This window comes from Lepisosteus oculatus, chromosome 4 (genome assembly GCF_040954835.1).
Source record: "Lepisosteus oculatus isolate fLepOcu1 chromosome 4, fLepOcu1.hap2, whole genome shotgun sequence".
In the NCBI taxonomy this organism is placed as follows: Eukaryota; Metazoa; Chordata; class Actinopteri; order Semionotiformes; family Lepisosteidae; genus Lepisosteus; species Lepisosteus oculatus.
The window spans coordinates 17854383-17870922 of NC_090699.1; the positions used below are offsets into that span (position 1 = coordinate 17854383).

The 16540-nt window shown below is 42.3% G+C and overlaps 1 protein-coding gene across 3 annotated transcripts in view; it reads left to right on the forward strand.

The window, feature by feature from the left end:
• The window catches only part of adka (adenosine kinase a), a 130867-nt gene extending 118424 nt beyond the window's left edge, over positions 1-12443 (forward strand). For all 3 annotated transcript variants that reach the window (XM_069188873.1, XM_069188875.1, XM_069188874.1), the window contains 2 exons: positions 9515-9601; positions 11614-12443. In XM_069188873.1, coding sequence (XP_069044974.1) covers positions 9515-9601; positions 11614-11738 — 212 coding nt within the window. In that variant the 3' untranslated portion in view covers positions 11739-12443. The remainder of the gene's footprint in view (positions 1-9514; positions 9602-11613) is intronic.
• The last annotated feature ends 4097 nt before the right edge of the window (positions 12444-16540 follow it).

Consider the following 16540-nt stretch of genomic DNA (forward strand, 5'->3'; position numbering starts at 1 on the left):
ACTAGGCCTTTAATTTGTTCTGCGCTGTGCAGAAGTACTGTTTTAATGTTATGTAGGCCCGTTTGATAGTTAGTAGTTAATGGGTTTAAGGATCTCGTCCAGCCATTTCTTGAGAGAAACCAGGGTTTTCGTTGTGTGACAACACGACGAGATAGACAGCTTGTGCCTAAACACCCCAAAAGTTGAGACGTGGAAAGGAGATGAGGGGCAGCACCCTGGAGGAGGTGAGTTTGATGGAGGGCCTGAGAAGCCAGTGAGGTTTGTGATCCTGGATCTGGGAGGAGATGTGTGAGCCAGAGAGGGGTGTCAAGGAGGAGAAGTAGGGGTAACTACCGGTGGAAGTTGGAGGAGGTGAGGACTGAGAATGACGAGGAAGAGGATGAAGGAGAAATAGAGGCAAGTTCGTCTGAGTGGTCGGGGAAAAGTGCAGGAGTGGGACCAGGGCTGAAAAGCGAGGCGGATGCAGAGCAGAGCCTATAGAGATTGTTGATAGAAGGTTGGATGGTCATTTTCAGAAGTCGGCAAGCTCATTTCTTCCCATGCTGATGCTGTTAATCAGAACAAGACAGCAGAAAGAGAACAGGGAAATACGGAGAGCATCGGAGTTAATTTAATGCAGAACCTAGCATGTGGTCTCAGAGCACTCTCCTTTGAATCCATTCTAATACTTACAAAACAATGTATTTTAAGTGCCTGGCGGGGTAGAGGATTCACTCAGAAGGTGAAAATGAGCTCTTCTTTCCCGATAAGTTATTGGTTTGACACAGAAGGTGAAAACTAAAATTTTTTTTTGCACTTTCACCAAAAGAATACTTAGATTTCCCTCTATGTTCATTTAAATAACATCCTGAAAAATAGAAGGTGAAAACTTTGACTGAGGTCTGAACCCCTAGATAGCTTGTTGTGGTAAATAGAATCTGAAACAATCACAGCGTGCCTGGTTATTGCTGTTAGTATATACAGTACCTGACGGTTTTAATGTTAGAAAGTTTGGGAATGCTTTTTGTTAAAATCTATTTGGATTCTGAATTTGCAGTAAACATTTACTGTATACCTCATCATCATAATCCATGAATTCTACCTCCCTTGACTGCAAAATTATACAAACTTTTTAACTTCGTTAGCAGTCTACCCTTCACTTGGCCTGTCTCATTATAAATCTGCCCATCATTCCCTTCAGCTGATGCTCTCTAAAGCTGAAAATCCCCGCTGAATGTTTTTGTAGGGATTTACCTACCCATCTACATTCTCTTTTTGAAGGGTTTGAATTTTTTATTTTTTGGAGTGCTTGTTTTTTTTTTGTGAGTTTTAAAAAATTGTGCTTTGAAGTTCTACCTGTTTCTAATGATACCCCCAGAGATGGGCTTCTTGGTTCAGAAGCTGTTTTGCTGCCGTGTGCCTTATCGAAAGGGCATTATCTATAACCGAGAACACACCTGTCGAAAGTGTTCTGCACCGGCTTTGGAGATTCAGTATAATCAATTTAAAGTTTTTAATTGAAAGAGGCGTTGAATAATAATGCTTTTCCCCTTAAAAATTGTTTAAATTGGTTAGTCCTGAGTGACTACAATACAAATTGAAAAAAGGAAAGATCATGGGATGCTTTTTTCCATAGTGGTGGAAATGTGAGTTTAATATACGGTATGCGTGTTGCATGAATCGAGATTTCACCCAAAATTGTTGCTTATTTGGCTTAAGCTTCTTCTCTACAGACTTCATTGTGATATGTGTAATTATTTCTGTATATATATTGAACCTAGAACTTAAAATGGTCATATCATAGCATACACTTTGTATCATATAAGCTGTAACAAACTTCATTGTTTATTTTAGACACTAGTTAGAATTCATCATGCACAATAGAAAAACCAGTATTTTTTAAGAGTGCAGTAGCATGAATTTGCTAACTAGACAAGTTTGATGTTAAATATTGCTAAACATCCTTGGTAGGTCTCTGCATAGTAATCAGAATTATGTCCTTATGGGATTTTAATCAAATAGATTACTGTGAGAACAGATGTCATTTATGTCAGCCTCTCTCTCTCTCTAGAGAGAGAGAGAATATGTGAGTGCCGAATCTTGTTTCTCAGTGCTGTTGCTCATTCTGTCCTTGTTGATTTGCTGTTGCTTGGTGTGTAACTTCACATCCCGTCGGGACAATTCTCAGAGCAGACCCTGTGGCCTGGACAGCTTGTTACAGCCCGGAGGTTGATGTGAGGAGGTACAGAGGTGAGGACTGCAGAGTCACGCCGGCTTCACTGTGGCTTCAGCGTCACATTGGAGCCGGACTGTGCCTTTGAAGTGTCTGGCCAATTTTGCCACCAGCAGTCTTGCGTGAAAGGGAAATGTATCGAGGCAATTCCTAGATAGAGATGAATATAAAATGCGATATCCACCCCTTCTCCAGCCCAAACACCCACTCCTACAAGCACTTCTGCATGCACACAGATTTTCATATTTTTAAACAGGGCCATCCCTAGCTTCGGTATGTTTTCATTTACTATTCTGTACTCTGCCAGAATGAAACTCAGCATGGGGTGAAGGTGGACCCAAAACATTTAGCTTTGGTACTTTCACATATTAAACAAGACATTTTTGATTCATACTACTGTCATTGTGAGGATTCTTCCTCCAATTCAGTCATCACACATATAATTCATCAGTAACTCTGATACAGACTCTCATACACGTTCACACCCTTGTTCACACATTTTTTCACACTGCCACTCTCAGATACAGACTCACAATCTCTGATAGGGACACACTCTCTGATACAGAATCTCTGATACAGAATACAGATACCGTATCTGAGATTTGCACTCAGATACAGACTCGCACAAACACTCAACTTCTCTTCCTGTCAGTCGTTACTCCTCTGACCCCCTGACTTCATGTGTCTCATCGATAAGACTAATTAAAGCCGATCTTCTCTGTATGACTTGTTTCCTCTTGTCCCACTGGATCAGCCAAGACCACCCGACCTCTTTTTACCGATTTTACTCTCAGACAGATTCTCTAGAAACTGAAGGTTAAAATTGGTGGGTCTCATAACAACAAATTTCGACATTTCCCCAACGTTCGGATGGGGAGCTGTGTCTAGTGTTAACTAGTGTTAATTCCACACTAGTAGAAAAAAACTAGAGAGAAAGAAGAGACTCGACATTTTCAGCTGTTGAGATTCCTCGGGTGTTTAATCTGGTCTCCAGACCTGATGGCTTAACAACAGAAACAGGTCTCTTCTTTCTCTGTCCATTTCTGCATGGGATTAACCTTTACACATTCCAAATTTGACAATGCCTCTTAAAAAACAATACGTGACACAGAAAAATGACAGAGCAGCCCAGCTCTTGGGGGAGGGGTTTGTGGCTTGCTTGCTCAGCCTGGCTGTGCTGGTGACGTGCTCGAGGAGATGAAGATGACACTCCCGTAGTGAGCCCTCGCTGCCAGTTCCACTTGTCTGGGCCGGGATGTTGCTGCTAGTTAGGAAACAGACTATGTTGACCACCCTGCCGGAGAAGTGCCTCTCATCTTTGTGGCTGAGCCTTTATAGTGCTTTATAGAGCAAATGAAATGTTTCAGGCTGAGCGTGATGCGGGGACTGACGTGAAGTAATCTTTCTCACTGCAGGCCTCTGAAGGCCGGAGCCCTGGTTTCTCAGCCTGTTATTGGCTGACATTGGTGTGCTCCAGTTTCCCATGGCTCAGTGACGCCCTGTCATTACAGACGTCTGCAGAGAGATAAATATTTCTACTAGTGATGGGCATGGATTTGCCACACAAGACGTACACTGTAAAAGTTTCAGATAAAAGTAGGTGAGATTTTAAATATGAATTTGATTAAAAAGCTGTCCGGATCATCTCTTAAGTGAGAGTCATCAGCCCATCAAATAGTTAATATGGAGCAAATGCCTCTTTCAGTTACCCATGTTTAACTGTGCAGTGCATTCAAAGGGAAACTATTTTTAGCACAGCTGTAAAAGTCTGTAATGCCACAGTGATGTTGTAAATGTTTATGATGTGAAAGTATCAACTGCATGGTTCTTAGGATTAGCATAAACAAATATGCATATGGTACATATCTCATAAATCATGTTTTTTAATTCCTGCACATGCTGATAGAACAGTATCATCTCCAGGAATGATATGAGAATGTTAAAGATTTCCCTGGACTAAAGCAAATCCTTTTTTTTTTCCAAAAGGTTAAATATGAGACAAAGGGAAAGGTTGCATTTTATGCTCCAGGCTTTTTTTAAGAAAGTTGTGAAGAAAAAGAAATACCCCCCCAAAAATGCCCAGCAAAAAAGTCCAAAAAATTTTTCAGCAAAAGAGATGAGATCAGTTTAGTCGGGGATCCAGTTTATTTGTGATTTATATGAACTTGTAAGGCAAGCACAGTCACTATTAAAAAAAAAAAGTCATCTGTACTGAAGTGAAGCAATGTTTACAGACAGACCACAGGCCAATAACAGCAATGAAACAGTATCTTGGCAGCAAAGTTTTAATTACCATGCCTATTAAATAGTTCTGCCAATCCGCTCTTTGTGTTTTACATTAACATAAAATTGGTCTCGGATTAGTCATTGATTTCACTGGAGCTGTCTTTATACAGCCAAATTCAATAATCTGCTTCGAATGAAAGAAGAACTCTGCCTTTTGATTAAAGACATGGGGAAGCAGGTTGAGAGAGGAGCTCAGCACAGTGTTTAGAGTGTAAGTTTCTGTTTTTCTTAATCACATTTCTCTTCATGATCATTTTCTTCTAGCACTCTTGCCATTATTTCCTTTATGAGACTTATGTGAATTAGCCTGCAGGCCCCCGTGCTTTGTGCCTACAGTGAGTCCTTGTACTGTATTAATTAATAGTTTGTGTATGTGCTGTAATTTGTTCAAGGAATCCTGTTCACAAAAGCTGATCTCTCAGATAATATTATAAGCTGTGCAGCTTTTTTATAATGAAACACCCACACCCCCTACGCACACAAAGTCAAACGAGCAGATGTGTTAGGTGTTATCCCACTATAAGGAGGGTAATATGTAGATTAGACACAACAGTTTATTAATAAAGTATCACGATGCACAGCTTATACTGCAGTTTGTGGGTTTTTTTATTGTAATTTAAGACGTGTACATATATATCATTTGGATTCTAAGCATCTGCTCTGCTTCCATGTGTTCCAAATCCAATTCAGTGTTGCCTTTGGCACTTAAGAAAGAGTTTTGGACACCATTTGGCTACCAAATGGTGGAAAATCCAAAGAGCACACAGATTGTCCGAGCGCAGCCCTGCTCATTTCAGACATCCTCTCGATATTATCATATCAATTGACGCAGCTTGTCGGAGACAAAGCAAGGTTATGGGAACTACCTAGAGCATCATGCACCATTAAACATCAATGCCGTCTACACGCACATGTGCAAGTTCAGCCTTGTTCAAGGTGGAAGTGCAGCTCTGTGCTACTTGATGTCTTGTAAATTTAAAGAAAAATAAGCAATAAAAACAGTCATCATTTTAAAGACAGTTTTCCCAAGTGCTTGTTTTTTTTTTTTTTACAGTGTAATGAATTTGTTTTACAATATCACTACTGTGATCCAAAAAGGATTTAGAATATTAACATCTGGTCGGTAATGGCTGCTTTGTTTTTATTTTTAGCTCTTTTTTTTATAAGGAAAGAAAATATTGCAGTAGCTATTTTGCCGTCTAGTTTGCATTTTAAATCTTTCGGTTTCATACCAGGCTTGCTTACATTTTCTTTGTACTAAGTCACAGATTTAAATGAATAATTGAAATCATGCCCTTGCTAATTAACAATAGCCTAATAAATGACTTGAGTGTTTGAATTCTTGAAAACCAGATGGGTTGGTTAGTTTTCCAGGGACTCCGGCCATTTCGGGTTCTGTTGTGATGTATGGCTACAATAGCTCGTTCCAGTAATCAGTCCATATTTCTGCCATGACTCACCAGAATGGAGTCACCTGGAGCAGCCCCAGTGTGCGCTGACTCCCGGCCAGCTGGGCTATATTTTCCCCGGAGCGCAGCTGAGCAGCTCGCGGCCGGCCAGCTCTGTGGCTGCAGTCAGGCTGATTTGGGTTTCCATCAGGAGCTCAGTTCCAGCCTCCTGGAGGAATTTTGGGAGCACCTACCTTTATTCGTTTTTTTTCCCCCCACAGAAATGATGAACCATCCGACACACAACCGCGCCGGGTGCTGTCAGTTTGTGTTAAGGAATTTTATATTTAATTGAAGGGGCGTTGGTGGCATTCAGTGGCATTTTGTCAGGTTGTGTAGAAGGTATGAAAGAGAGAATTGTTTCCGCCCAGACCCAAGCAGCAGATACTGCTGTCATCACAAAGCCTGACACCTGACTGACATGGCTGATGTTCCACGTTCAAGTGAGGCTGACGTTCCTGTGTTTATGCTAATGATGCCTCACTAATTCCCAACCGCCTCAGTGCCAACTGGTCCTCTCCCACACACTCCCACACAAGTAGGATTTAGTGGACTTCTGCCTCCTGGGAAGTCCTCAGCCTTTTGACACATTTATACCTGTTTCAAATCTGAAACGTCACGGATTCTCCTAATTTCATTCACAACACTGATGCAATCTGAGTTGTCCTGCAGTAAATGTATGCCTCCATATCTGTTGATTGCTGCCACGTTTCACCTCTATCTCAAATTCCCGTTGAAATGTGAATATTGTTTTTGGGGAAAAAAGAAGTATGTGTTTGTATTGAGCTTGGTAAACTGTATCTTACTCTTCTGATGCTTGGGATGTTTGTTCTTCTGTCACTAAATTTAAAGAGAGGGCTCTGTTAATGGGCGCTAACATTGTTTGTCAGGCTGCAGGGCAACAATAAATTCTTTGAACACATCTGAAAGGTAGAGTGTGTTACAAGACAATGTTGGCATGTGTGTGTTTGTTATCTGTAAAAGCCGTTGAAGGTATAAGGTGTGTGTATATATCTGTATGCAGACACACAACAAAGCACCAACATCATAGATTATAATTCAGTCAAAACACCAGAACGGTTTAAGGACTGAAAGAAGGACTGAGGCATTATTGGTAAGTAAGGAGAGTTTAACTGTTTGGTAAAATTAGCCTGCCTGCAGCTCCCATGCTATATACAGTCTGTGCTGAATATGATTACAGTGGGTCTGCAGCATGAAGATACAAACACTGAAGAAGATACAGAGATGTCCCCAAGCAGAGACCTTCTTTTTTGTGTCAGCAGCTCTCACAAACAGAAACTTGGACATTTTCTGGTCAACATTCAGCCTCTTGTTATAGACGGAAAAGTGGGTTTAGAAAACCTGGACTGGGAGCCAAAGCCTGCCATTGCTGTCATGGGTTTGACAGGAACGGTACTCTGCTAGAGCCGCATCCCAATTAGGCGTTTTAACCTCTAATTGTAGAATAATTGACAAACTATGAATTACTGTTAACATAATTTACATGTAAGATTTGCAGTTAATCATTTCAAGAGGGAGGCGGGTTAGCATGCTTCATCGGCAGCGTTAATTAAGCAAAGTCGTTTTGCCACTAATTAGCTTGATCCTAAAAGGATCTGCATTTTACGTAATTAATTATCAAAGCCACAATCGGCAGCTTCGTTTAAGAAGACAGAGCGATCTCTGAGATAAAGCATATGTATCACAGCGCACCCTTCGTCTGTGGTGCTATGGGGTTGCCCCTCAGTGTCAGTGCATCTCACAAGCTCATTCCCGTGCCTGCAGCTTGTCCGTCTAGACACCGTGGGGTGCTCTACACGTGTAAGGAGGGACTGGGGTACTGCCTAGACCTAGTCTGGAAGGTTTAAGGCAACAGGGGACCTGTCTGTTGTAGAGAGAGGCTGTCTTTGGAGATGTCACATGGCGGCTATAGAACTGGAGCGGATTCCCCAGGTCTGTGATACACCCAGATAAATAGAAAATGTCGGAATTTGGGCAGAGGTAGGTTTTTCCCCATTAGAGACCACGAGGGACCCATGAAAAATGTCTGAAGACTTTCTGCGTAATTTATTCTGGTGAGGCTCCAGAACAGAGGATCTCAAAGTCCTCTTTATGAATCTGACATAAATGATTTATTTGAAGTAGAAATTAAATTAGATTCTAAAAACCTAATAAAAGAGACCAGTGCTTACCCAGAATACGCCTAGAATATGTTTTGGTCATTGAGATGATAAAAGTTCTTATTGGCAGGGAGAGAATGACATCTGTCGTGGAGCTGGAAGTTCTAAAACCAATCAAGTGTTTTCGGGAAGAGGTAATTAAAATGAAGTCACGTTTTGCAGTTGGCCCGCGTGGTTTGCTGCGGCGCGCTCCAGAATGGCCCATCAGCTTGCCCGTCTCCATCAGCGCACAAGTGGAGCTGACAGCTGGCGGCGCTTAAACAAAGATGTTTAAAATTTGCACTGATTGTAAGATGTAAGACTGATCAAAGACGAGACTGACTACGGCACTCAGTTCGCAGCAATGCCCAGGACTCGAAATGAAGTCTTCTGGCGCCCTAATAAATAAGTCTCATTATGTTCTGATGGATAATAATGGTATAAATATTTCAGCACTGTGCCTTTTTAAAAAGGCTGTGTTGAAAGTAGCAAATCAGATGGACTGTGTGTGTGTTGGGGGAGCATCGACACACGGCAATCGTCTGTGTACCAAGGTGCAACAGATAAGTAGCTTCCTTAGAAACATAGGCCTGTAGTCTTAAAATCACGGCATTGGGAATTATTTTTTTTAGCTGTAACAGTTTATTTCGAGTCCCAGAAAAGTAACCCAAATTCCTTCCCCCTTCGGAAATCTTTTTTCTTGCAATCTGAATGTGAGTCTTTAATTTTGTGCAGGTGAGGCAGAGGATCTGCCCTGCTCCTGAGGATCTGTAATGTGTCTGTAATGTCATTCTGGAAGGTGTTTTCTCTCGTCAGTAATTCCCATTTCCCCACTTCTTCCAGCCACTAAGACCCACTTTTATTGCTGCCTAAACATGTTGACAGTGTTTTTTTTTTAAAGCTGACTTGAAAGCACATATTTTATATACAAATACAAAAGGTCCTGATTCTATCTATACGCGCAGTACATGTGTAGGTTTTCAATTAAAGTATTTCCGATAGCACGCACAAAGAAATTACTGTCATTTCCCCAGAAAATGGGGACGTAAGAAAAGCCCTGTAAACTAAACAACTCACAAAGGCTGGCAGGACATAAGGCCCAAACTTGTCAGGCCTGAGGTTCCCTGGGAAAGTGCTGTAGTGTTGACATAAAGCATGTTATTGTGGAGGCTGTTAACAGTCCTAGTAGTTGAAAATGTTTGACATTTACCAAAGCTTACATCTTGAGCAGAATTTCAATTTATCACCTGTAATAGAGCAATAGCCTTGTCAGATGCAATGGAAATATGTAACTAAATCCATATATATAATTAGTTCCTGTACTATAGATTAAAGTGGAATATATGCTCTGATTCAGGCTCTAAAATGTTCTCAGATTTGCATTTTATTCTCTCTCTTCTTGTTCCTAGGTGATGAAGTTAAGATGTTCCCCGTCTTAGAAATCGAGCAGAGTGAGATTGTGGACACTAATGGAGCTGGTGATGCGTTTGTGGGAGGTATGTTTCGATGCACACATCAGCATTTTCTCAAACTCCTGTCAGGAGCTGTCCATTTTAAATACCTCCAACAGCTGCCCTTAATCTTGAATTGCTTCACTCAAAACCAGTCATGGTTAAATTCCCATGCACACTGATTGCAGTTTGTGTTAGAATCAAGATCACTGCCACAGCCTGAAATTGTCCCGCGGATCAGCGCTAGTTCAGCGCACTGGTGTAACCTGTGACGTCGACAGAGGGCTGTTTAATTTTCAAATTAATTTTTAACCTTGCTTTGGGTGCCAATATTTGTAACTTTGGTAGGTATTTTGTCATTGGGTGTGTTTAAAGAGAGTTTTTATAGGTATTTAATTGCTTGCTTGTTTCAAACTCTTGAAGAACTATTCTGCACAATCCTCATTTATTTTTATTTAGTTTTAGATTATTTTGCATGTAGGCTCAGCACGTGGGAGGATGGAGGGGTGTGGGGGAAGGAAATAGCTGTTGCACACAGCTCTGAAGGTTATTGGTGAAGCACCAGGTACGGAACTGTTTGCAGTGGTGAACACCCTGCCCTGCTTAGCCTGTGGACTTCAGGAGGTTCTTAAACCAAAGAAAAGAAATACAGGCAAAATAATAGAAGAAAAGCTGGGGGGGGGACTGTTCGTTTTCTGGGCGTTTCATTTCTGTCTTAAATCTAATTGTAGTTTTTCATATGGCACTGATGTGTTCTGAATCAAGAACACTTTTTTCCCCCATTCATTGTTTCAAACATAATCAAGAGAGCAAGGCTGTTCCTACCAGAGCACTCTGTTTTTCTGTGCTGTTGTCAGAGTGTTGTTGGACGGGAAGCTGTGCTAAGAAATGGTTGATTGGAGCCTCTAATTGTACTTCTCCCCATGACAAACTCCTGTTCGTCTTCACCCCGTGTCACGCTGTGAGACCTTCAGTATATTATAAAACAAAGGTCTTGATGATATTGAAGGTGGAACAAGGTTGCTTTTTAAAGCCTTATTCTATGTATTAAAAGGTTCTTACATTTTTACACAGAATATCATTCTTATTAACTGTTTTCAAAGTATTCATGTGCTATTTCAAAAGTCCCTCCTTCTGCGCACTTCAAACAAGTCGATGTAATTGTGTTTGTCCAAACGCATCTCCCAGCACATGGTTTAGCTGTTCTTGAAAATTGAAATATTGACGTTTATTGTGCTGTTCGCTCTGGCCTTTCAGTCTCCCGCAGTTTATTTTTGTAATAACCTTATCAGTGGGCCTCTTCTCAAGCTCTCTGGCTTCAAGAGCTGATTTGTTACCAGGTCTTTCAGTAGCTCTTTCAGGACAAGCAAGACATCCTAATAAAGCTGTAAGCATGTTTGCTCCAACATAGTATCGATTTTTATTCTCTCGCAGAGGTTGCGAGCCAGTACTTGATGATGTCAGAACACGAGTCTGCCAGCTGTATGTCACTGTACTGTAATGACACATTGGATAGAGACATTCCTGGGGCTGGCGGGCAGTGGCACTAATTCATCCTCACAGTTCTGGGTTGCTGTTCGTTCATTCATTTATTAAATCACATATTCATTTGTGACTTAGTTAGTATTTGTTGCAAACTGCATTTAAAATTCAATTTACCATCCTTATGGATCCGGGCCTTCATTCCTGCTAATTAGCCACAGGCCAGTGCCGTGGCTCTGTGGCTAAGGATCTGAGCCTGTTGCTGCAAGGCTGTCGGTTGGTATCCTGCAGCCGCCAGAGGAATCCTACTCCGTTGGGCCCCTGAGCAAGGCCCCTAACTCCAACTGCTCCAGAGGCACTGTATAAAATAGCTGACCCTGTGCTCTGCCCCCAAGCTTCTCATCTTGCCTGTGTGTCTCATGGAGAGCAAGCTGGGGTATGTGAAAAGAACAGATTAGTCTAATAAAAGAAATTGTATATGGCCAATAAAGTGATCTTATCTTATTATTGGGCTTCCCACAGCCACGTATTTCTCGGTGCTAACAGATGAACATTCTCTTTTCTTCCTTACCCAGGGTTTCTGTCACAGGTTGTTTATGAGCGGCCGCTGGAGCAGTGCATCCACGCCGGTCACTATGCGGCCAACGTCATCATCAGGCGCGCAGGGTGCACCTTCCCCGAAAAGCCAGACTTTCACTGACAGCCGAAAGGCATGATGGGAGCGCCAGCTGCTCCTGTCTCTTCCTCAGCCGCCCAACGTCGCCCCGCCGCCTGCATGGAGACTTCTGTGTTCCTGTTTCCGTTCGGTCCCGACTCCCAGAGGGCCACGATTCGGAGATGTAATTACACGAAGAGATGTGATTTAAATGGACTCAAATGAATGTTTTCATTTCCTTTTTTATATGAAAAAGAAGCAGTGATTCATTACTTAAATGGCTGTATTAAACATGTTTTAATTTTTTTTTGGGGGGGGGTGATGAACTAGTATTTGGTTTCCTTCCTCGGCCGTTGGAGACAACATTGAAGCCACATCTGGTTATTTGTTTTTGACAAGGTGCAGTGATGCATTTGCATTAATCAAACAGCAAGACTACTAAAACCTGAAGTAACTGTCTCTTGGTAATTAGCAACTTCTAAAAAGCTCTCACTTCGCTTTAAAATTAAATAAATATCGTCCCTTTCTTCAAGACAGCTCCCCCGATTTCAGCACAGGAGTTTTTATGCAGACTTCGAACTTGCCATGATATACCAAATAGTTTACGAAGCGCACATTTTGAAAACCTGTACAGATGGCCTGGATGACGAGAGGACGTCTCGTCTGCATCCAGTTATGTGTTGAAGCAGGGGAACCTTTTTCCACGTGACGCCATCTTAAACTGACAAAAAATAAAAAAAATGGATCTAACCATATGTTGTTTACTTTATGTTCTGGTTTCTAGCAATGAGTGAAAAACACTTGGGCATGTGCTGCTCTGAAGCGGCCGTCTCTGTCTGCTCCTCAGCAGAAGGGGGTCCTGCCCTGGGGGGCTTGGTGCTGCCCCCTGGGGGAATCATCCCCCACCCCACCCCCCTCCCCTGGGGACACCGTGGGGTTCTGACGAGGTGCGGCGTGTTTCTGGATCTCGATTGCAAGCCTGCGGGGGGTCATTTTTCTCAGTTATGGGATTAGTGGTTGCTCTTCATGGTGATCATTAGAGGGAGCTGGAAATTAGACTGATCCTTGGTCGCCAGCTGTGAGGCTGGTGGGTGATGGCGCTGACATTGGCAGGCAGTGGTCAGAGGGAGGCTTGAAACAGCCCTGGACGCCTCCCTCTCCACGGGAGACAGCAGAGCGGCGAGGTTGGGGGGCTCTGTGCACAGCCCCGCCCCCTTCCTAAAACTGAACAGGGCCACAGCGTGCTCACACTGCATCTCCCCGTTATCACACACACGGCCGGCCAGCGAGCCTCCTGCTCTTCTTTTTCCTCGGCTGGAGCAGGTCACCGTCCCCTCCACAAAGGAGCAGAGAGCAGGATCACAGCTTCTGAAAGACATCTTTATTATGAACAAGAGCGGGAGACGTAGTAGGATAGAGTACCGCACTCATCTTTTCAGAAAGACTTGTTTCTAATTAATCATAGCCCATGTGAGCCGTTCACCAGTAGAGTGAGCGGAGCAGTATTCATGGGCTGCTACCACAGAGTATGGACCACTACTGAAACTCCCATCTGCATGTGATTAATGAAGAAATACAGCAGAATGGTTACAGAAGGATGAGTCACCCTATCCTTTTTCCTTATTGTCTTATACAGCCGAGTTGAGATATCTTAGTGTCTTGTTTTCCACATCATCTTTAACATTAATTGAGGACTAAGTACGGCATATAAAATTTAATTTGGTGGAAATAATTTGATGGGAATTAATGTGTCAGTAAACACACACCCTTTAACTATTAATGTGCATAATAACCTTTTAGCACAAGGGCTGATGTGACACAAGTCAAATATTCTTTGGTTCTTTTGCAGTTTTTTGGGAAGATACAAATCCTCCCCCCAACTCCTCCCGTCTGTTTTAAATGTTTCAGACATTTCAGCCCTAAATTACTCATTTTTAAATTAACACAACTGAGAATACTCATGAGCCAAATCACTCTTAAGCGCTTTGCTTTTAATCTTCGCTAATATAATGAAGTGGTAGCATTTTTCTCAGATCTACATTTACTTCCAGGAACGAGAGGCAGAGAGCTGTGTCTGATTACATCAGTCTAATATGTGTTAAGACATTTATGCTAATGGAGCTTTCTTTAAAAGATTTTTTTCCTAGGGAAAATGTAATTAACAACTTGTTAGAGCCTTTTTTTCCTATCCACATTTTGCAGTGCTTCACACAGATGCAGTTTGAAAAGGATCACATTGCTGATTGGTCCAGATCACTCTCTCACTGGCAGCTGCTTAATTCTGCTGCTCAAGGTGGCAGATGGCAAAAACACAAACATACAAAAGGAAGGAGCCATGATTAAGTCATGGGAGTGTTTACAGTCATTTGGAAACTGACATTTATGGGGGGTTTCACCAATTTAGTTTGCAGATAATTGCATTTGCTTTTTTTATTATTTTTATTGCAATTGAAAGATCAGCTGTTTTGGATTGTCTTATTTTAGTCCTCGGTAGCCTTACAGAGGAAAAAAAAAGCATTGTGCTTTTTTTTCCCTCTTTGCTGAAGGCACTCCCTGTTCCCAGAGACTTCAAAGAAAGCATGCAGATTTCCATGTATACCATCCTAGCACTTTGTAATGGGACTGCCTTGGAAAAAAAAAATCCTAGGGATTGTTTTCAGATAGGTTTAAAAATGAACACTGCAAATGTGAAATAGATCAAACTAGAAGAGAATTTGGGCGTATTAAACAAACAGCTCAGTGCAGCACATTTTTCCTCCTTTTGGTTCCTGACTTCCTCGGAAAACATTTTTCTCTAAAAGCCAGAACCTGAAAGAACAGAGATCTGTCAACTGAGCACTGGCTGTGGGCAGGTGTGTCTGTCTTGAACGTCACCCTGCAGTTGGCAGTGAGCTGCAGGGAGCCATGTGGGAAGAGCCGATGGAGCAGGAGAGATCTTTTAGAGGCCACGGAGCTTCGCCCAGATATTGAGGTGCAATCCTGTTCCATTCCTGTCTGTCTTCAAAGAGAACCCTACCTCTCCCACAAGCTAGTTTCTTATCTTTAGTTAAATAAAAAACATGGTGCTGCAGATCCTTAAATAAGGCACCCATTCAATTCATTTGTAAAGTATATTTGACTGACAGAACTTCAGATTGAATAAAAGGGAATCGATTAGTCGAGGTCAAATTCATAACACTTTGCACAAGGAGTCAGGATTTTTTTCTATGTCTTATGGTATCTTGGTGTTCTTCATTCTTCAAAAGTAAAGAAACGCATATTATTTACATTATTCAGACAACATGATCATCTGAAACAGAACAAACATTGCTCCTGGTTCAAAGTTCTGGCACCTTGGCCAATCTGTGTTGCAGGACTGGGATTACAGTGTTCCCGGAGCAAAAAAGTCTAAGATCCCCACGCTGCCCCCAATCCCCTGACTTCGCCTCACCCTCACACTTCAGACTGTCTGTCCCTTGCCACGGCTCCACTGTGCCGCTGGACAGTTCTGTCTCCAGTGGGAACGGGACATGAGCCTTGGCCATCTGCCAGCGCAGCTAGGTCCCCTGTCCTTGTAGGGACGAGTTAAAAGTAAACAAATACACACTACAAAGAAGAAACTGATGTTTTTTGTAACGTGGCACTGATCTTGGAGACATGTCAGCCAGTTACTGAAGTGATTTCCAGCAGATGTGTTCGCTGACAGCCCTTCCCTCCAAGTGTCTTTGTCAAAAGCAAACGTTAGCTGACATCCTCAAGTATCAGTCACACACATGAAGTCCAGTTCTTCGTCTGGTCCAGCAGATCGGTACGGAATTTGGAGGGAATGAGAGTGAGAGTCAGCATCAGCACATTTATATTAAGCCTTTTACCCGCCTTTGTCGATTTTTGCATTCTTTTCGCCCGTTCTATAGCAGTGGGTCGGCGTAGCACTTTGGTCCACCTCGAACTCATGACTTGACGGGTTATGGGCTTGAGCCTCTGCTGCAGACATTGCAGTTATGCCTTGAGGCAGCTACTGCACCCCAGTGGCCCCAGTCCACCCAGCTGTACAATTAGTGACCAGCAGTGCTGGGGAGTCAGTATCCCACCCAGGCAGCAGTAACACGCTCTCATCACTGAAACCAGGATGAGCGGCTGTGGCTCTCATCACATATATTTTTACCTCTTTTGTAGGAGTGACAAATGTGTTGATATAGCGCCTTTCTTCCTGAAGGATCCCCAAGCACTTTACATAGACAGTAGGAGGGGACTCGCTTACTGCACCTTGGTGGCACATGACAGCAACTCTTCTGTGCCGGCAGCACCACAGCACAGCCAACCACGTGGATTGTGTAAAGCCAGCAGGTTAAACTGCTGTATTTGGTTAAAAACTATCATTTTTAAAGTACTAAAGTAAAGTGTTATTTTTCTGATTCTTTACTGAGTGTGTAATCTTCCCAACAAGTCTCCCTTCTAATCATCAGCCCAGCCTGAAAATGTTATTTCTACATTTACTGCTGTTTGTCAGTGTTCAATGAAAAGACTTCCGTCCATAACATACAATACAGCCTTAATGGGGAAACTACACTGCTCAATATAGGAATATGTGAAACTCATCTAATTAGATTTTGCTTCTAAAGATGCATTAATCATTTTAAGTTCATTTACATAGCAAAGGAATGCTGTCAGAGTTGAAAGCGTTTGTTAATCAAACTTTCCTATGTAATACTATAGAAGTCTCTTTGTGCCTCTTAGAAAAAAACGAAGAAATAGCCTAAATATTTTCCAAATGGCTTGATTACATAAAATTGTTTTTCTTGGCCACGGGACAAGTGTGATTGCCAAGGTACGATACTAAACCCTGGCTGCATTACTCACTTGCAATT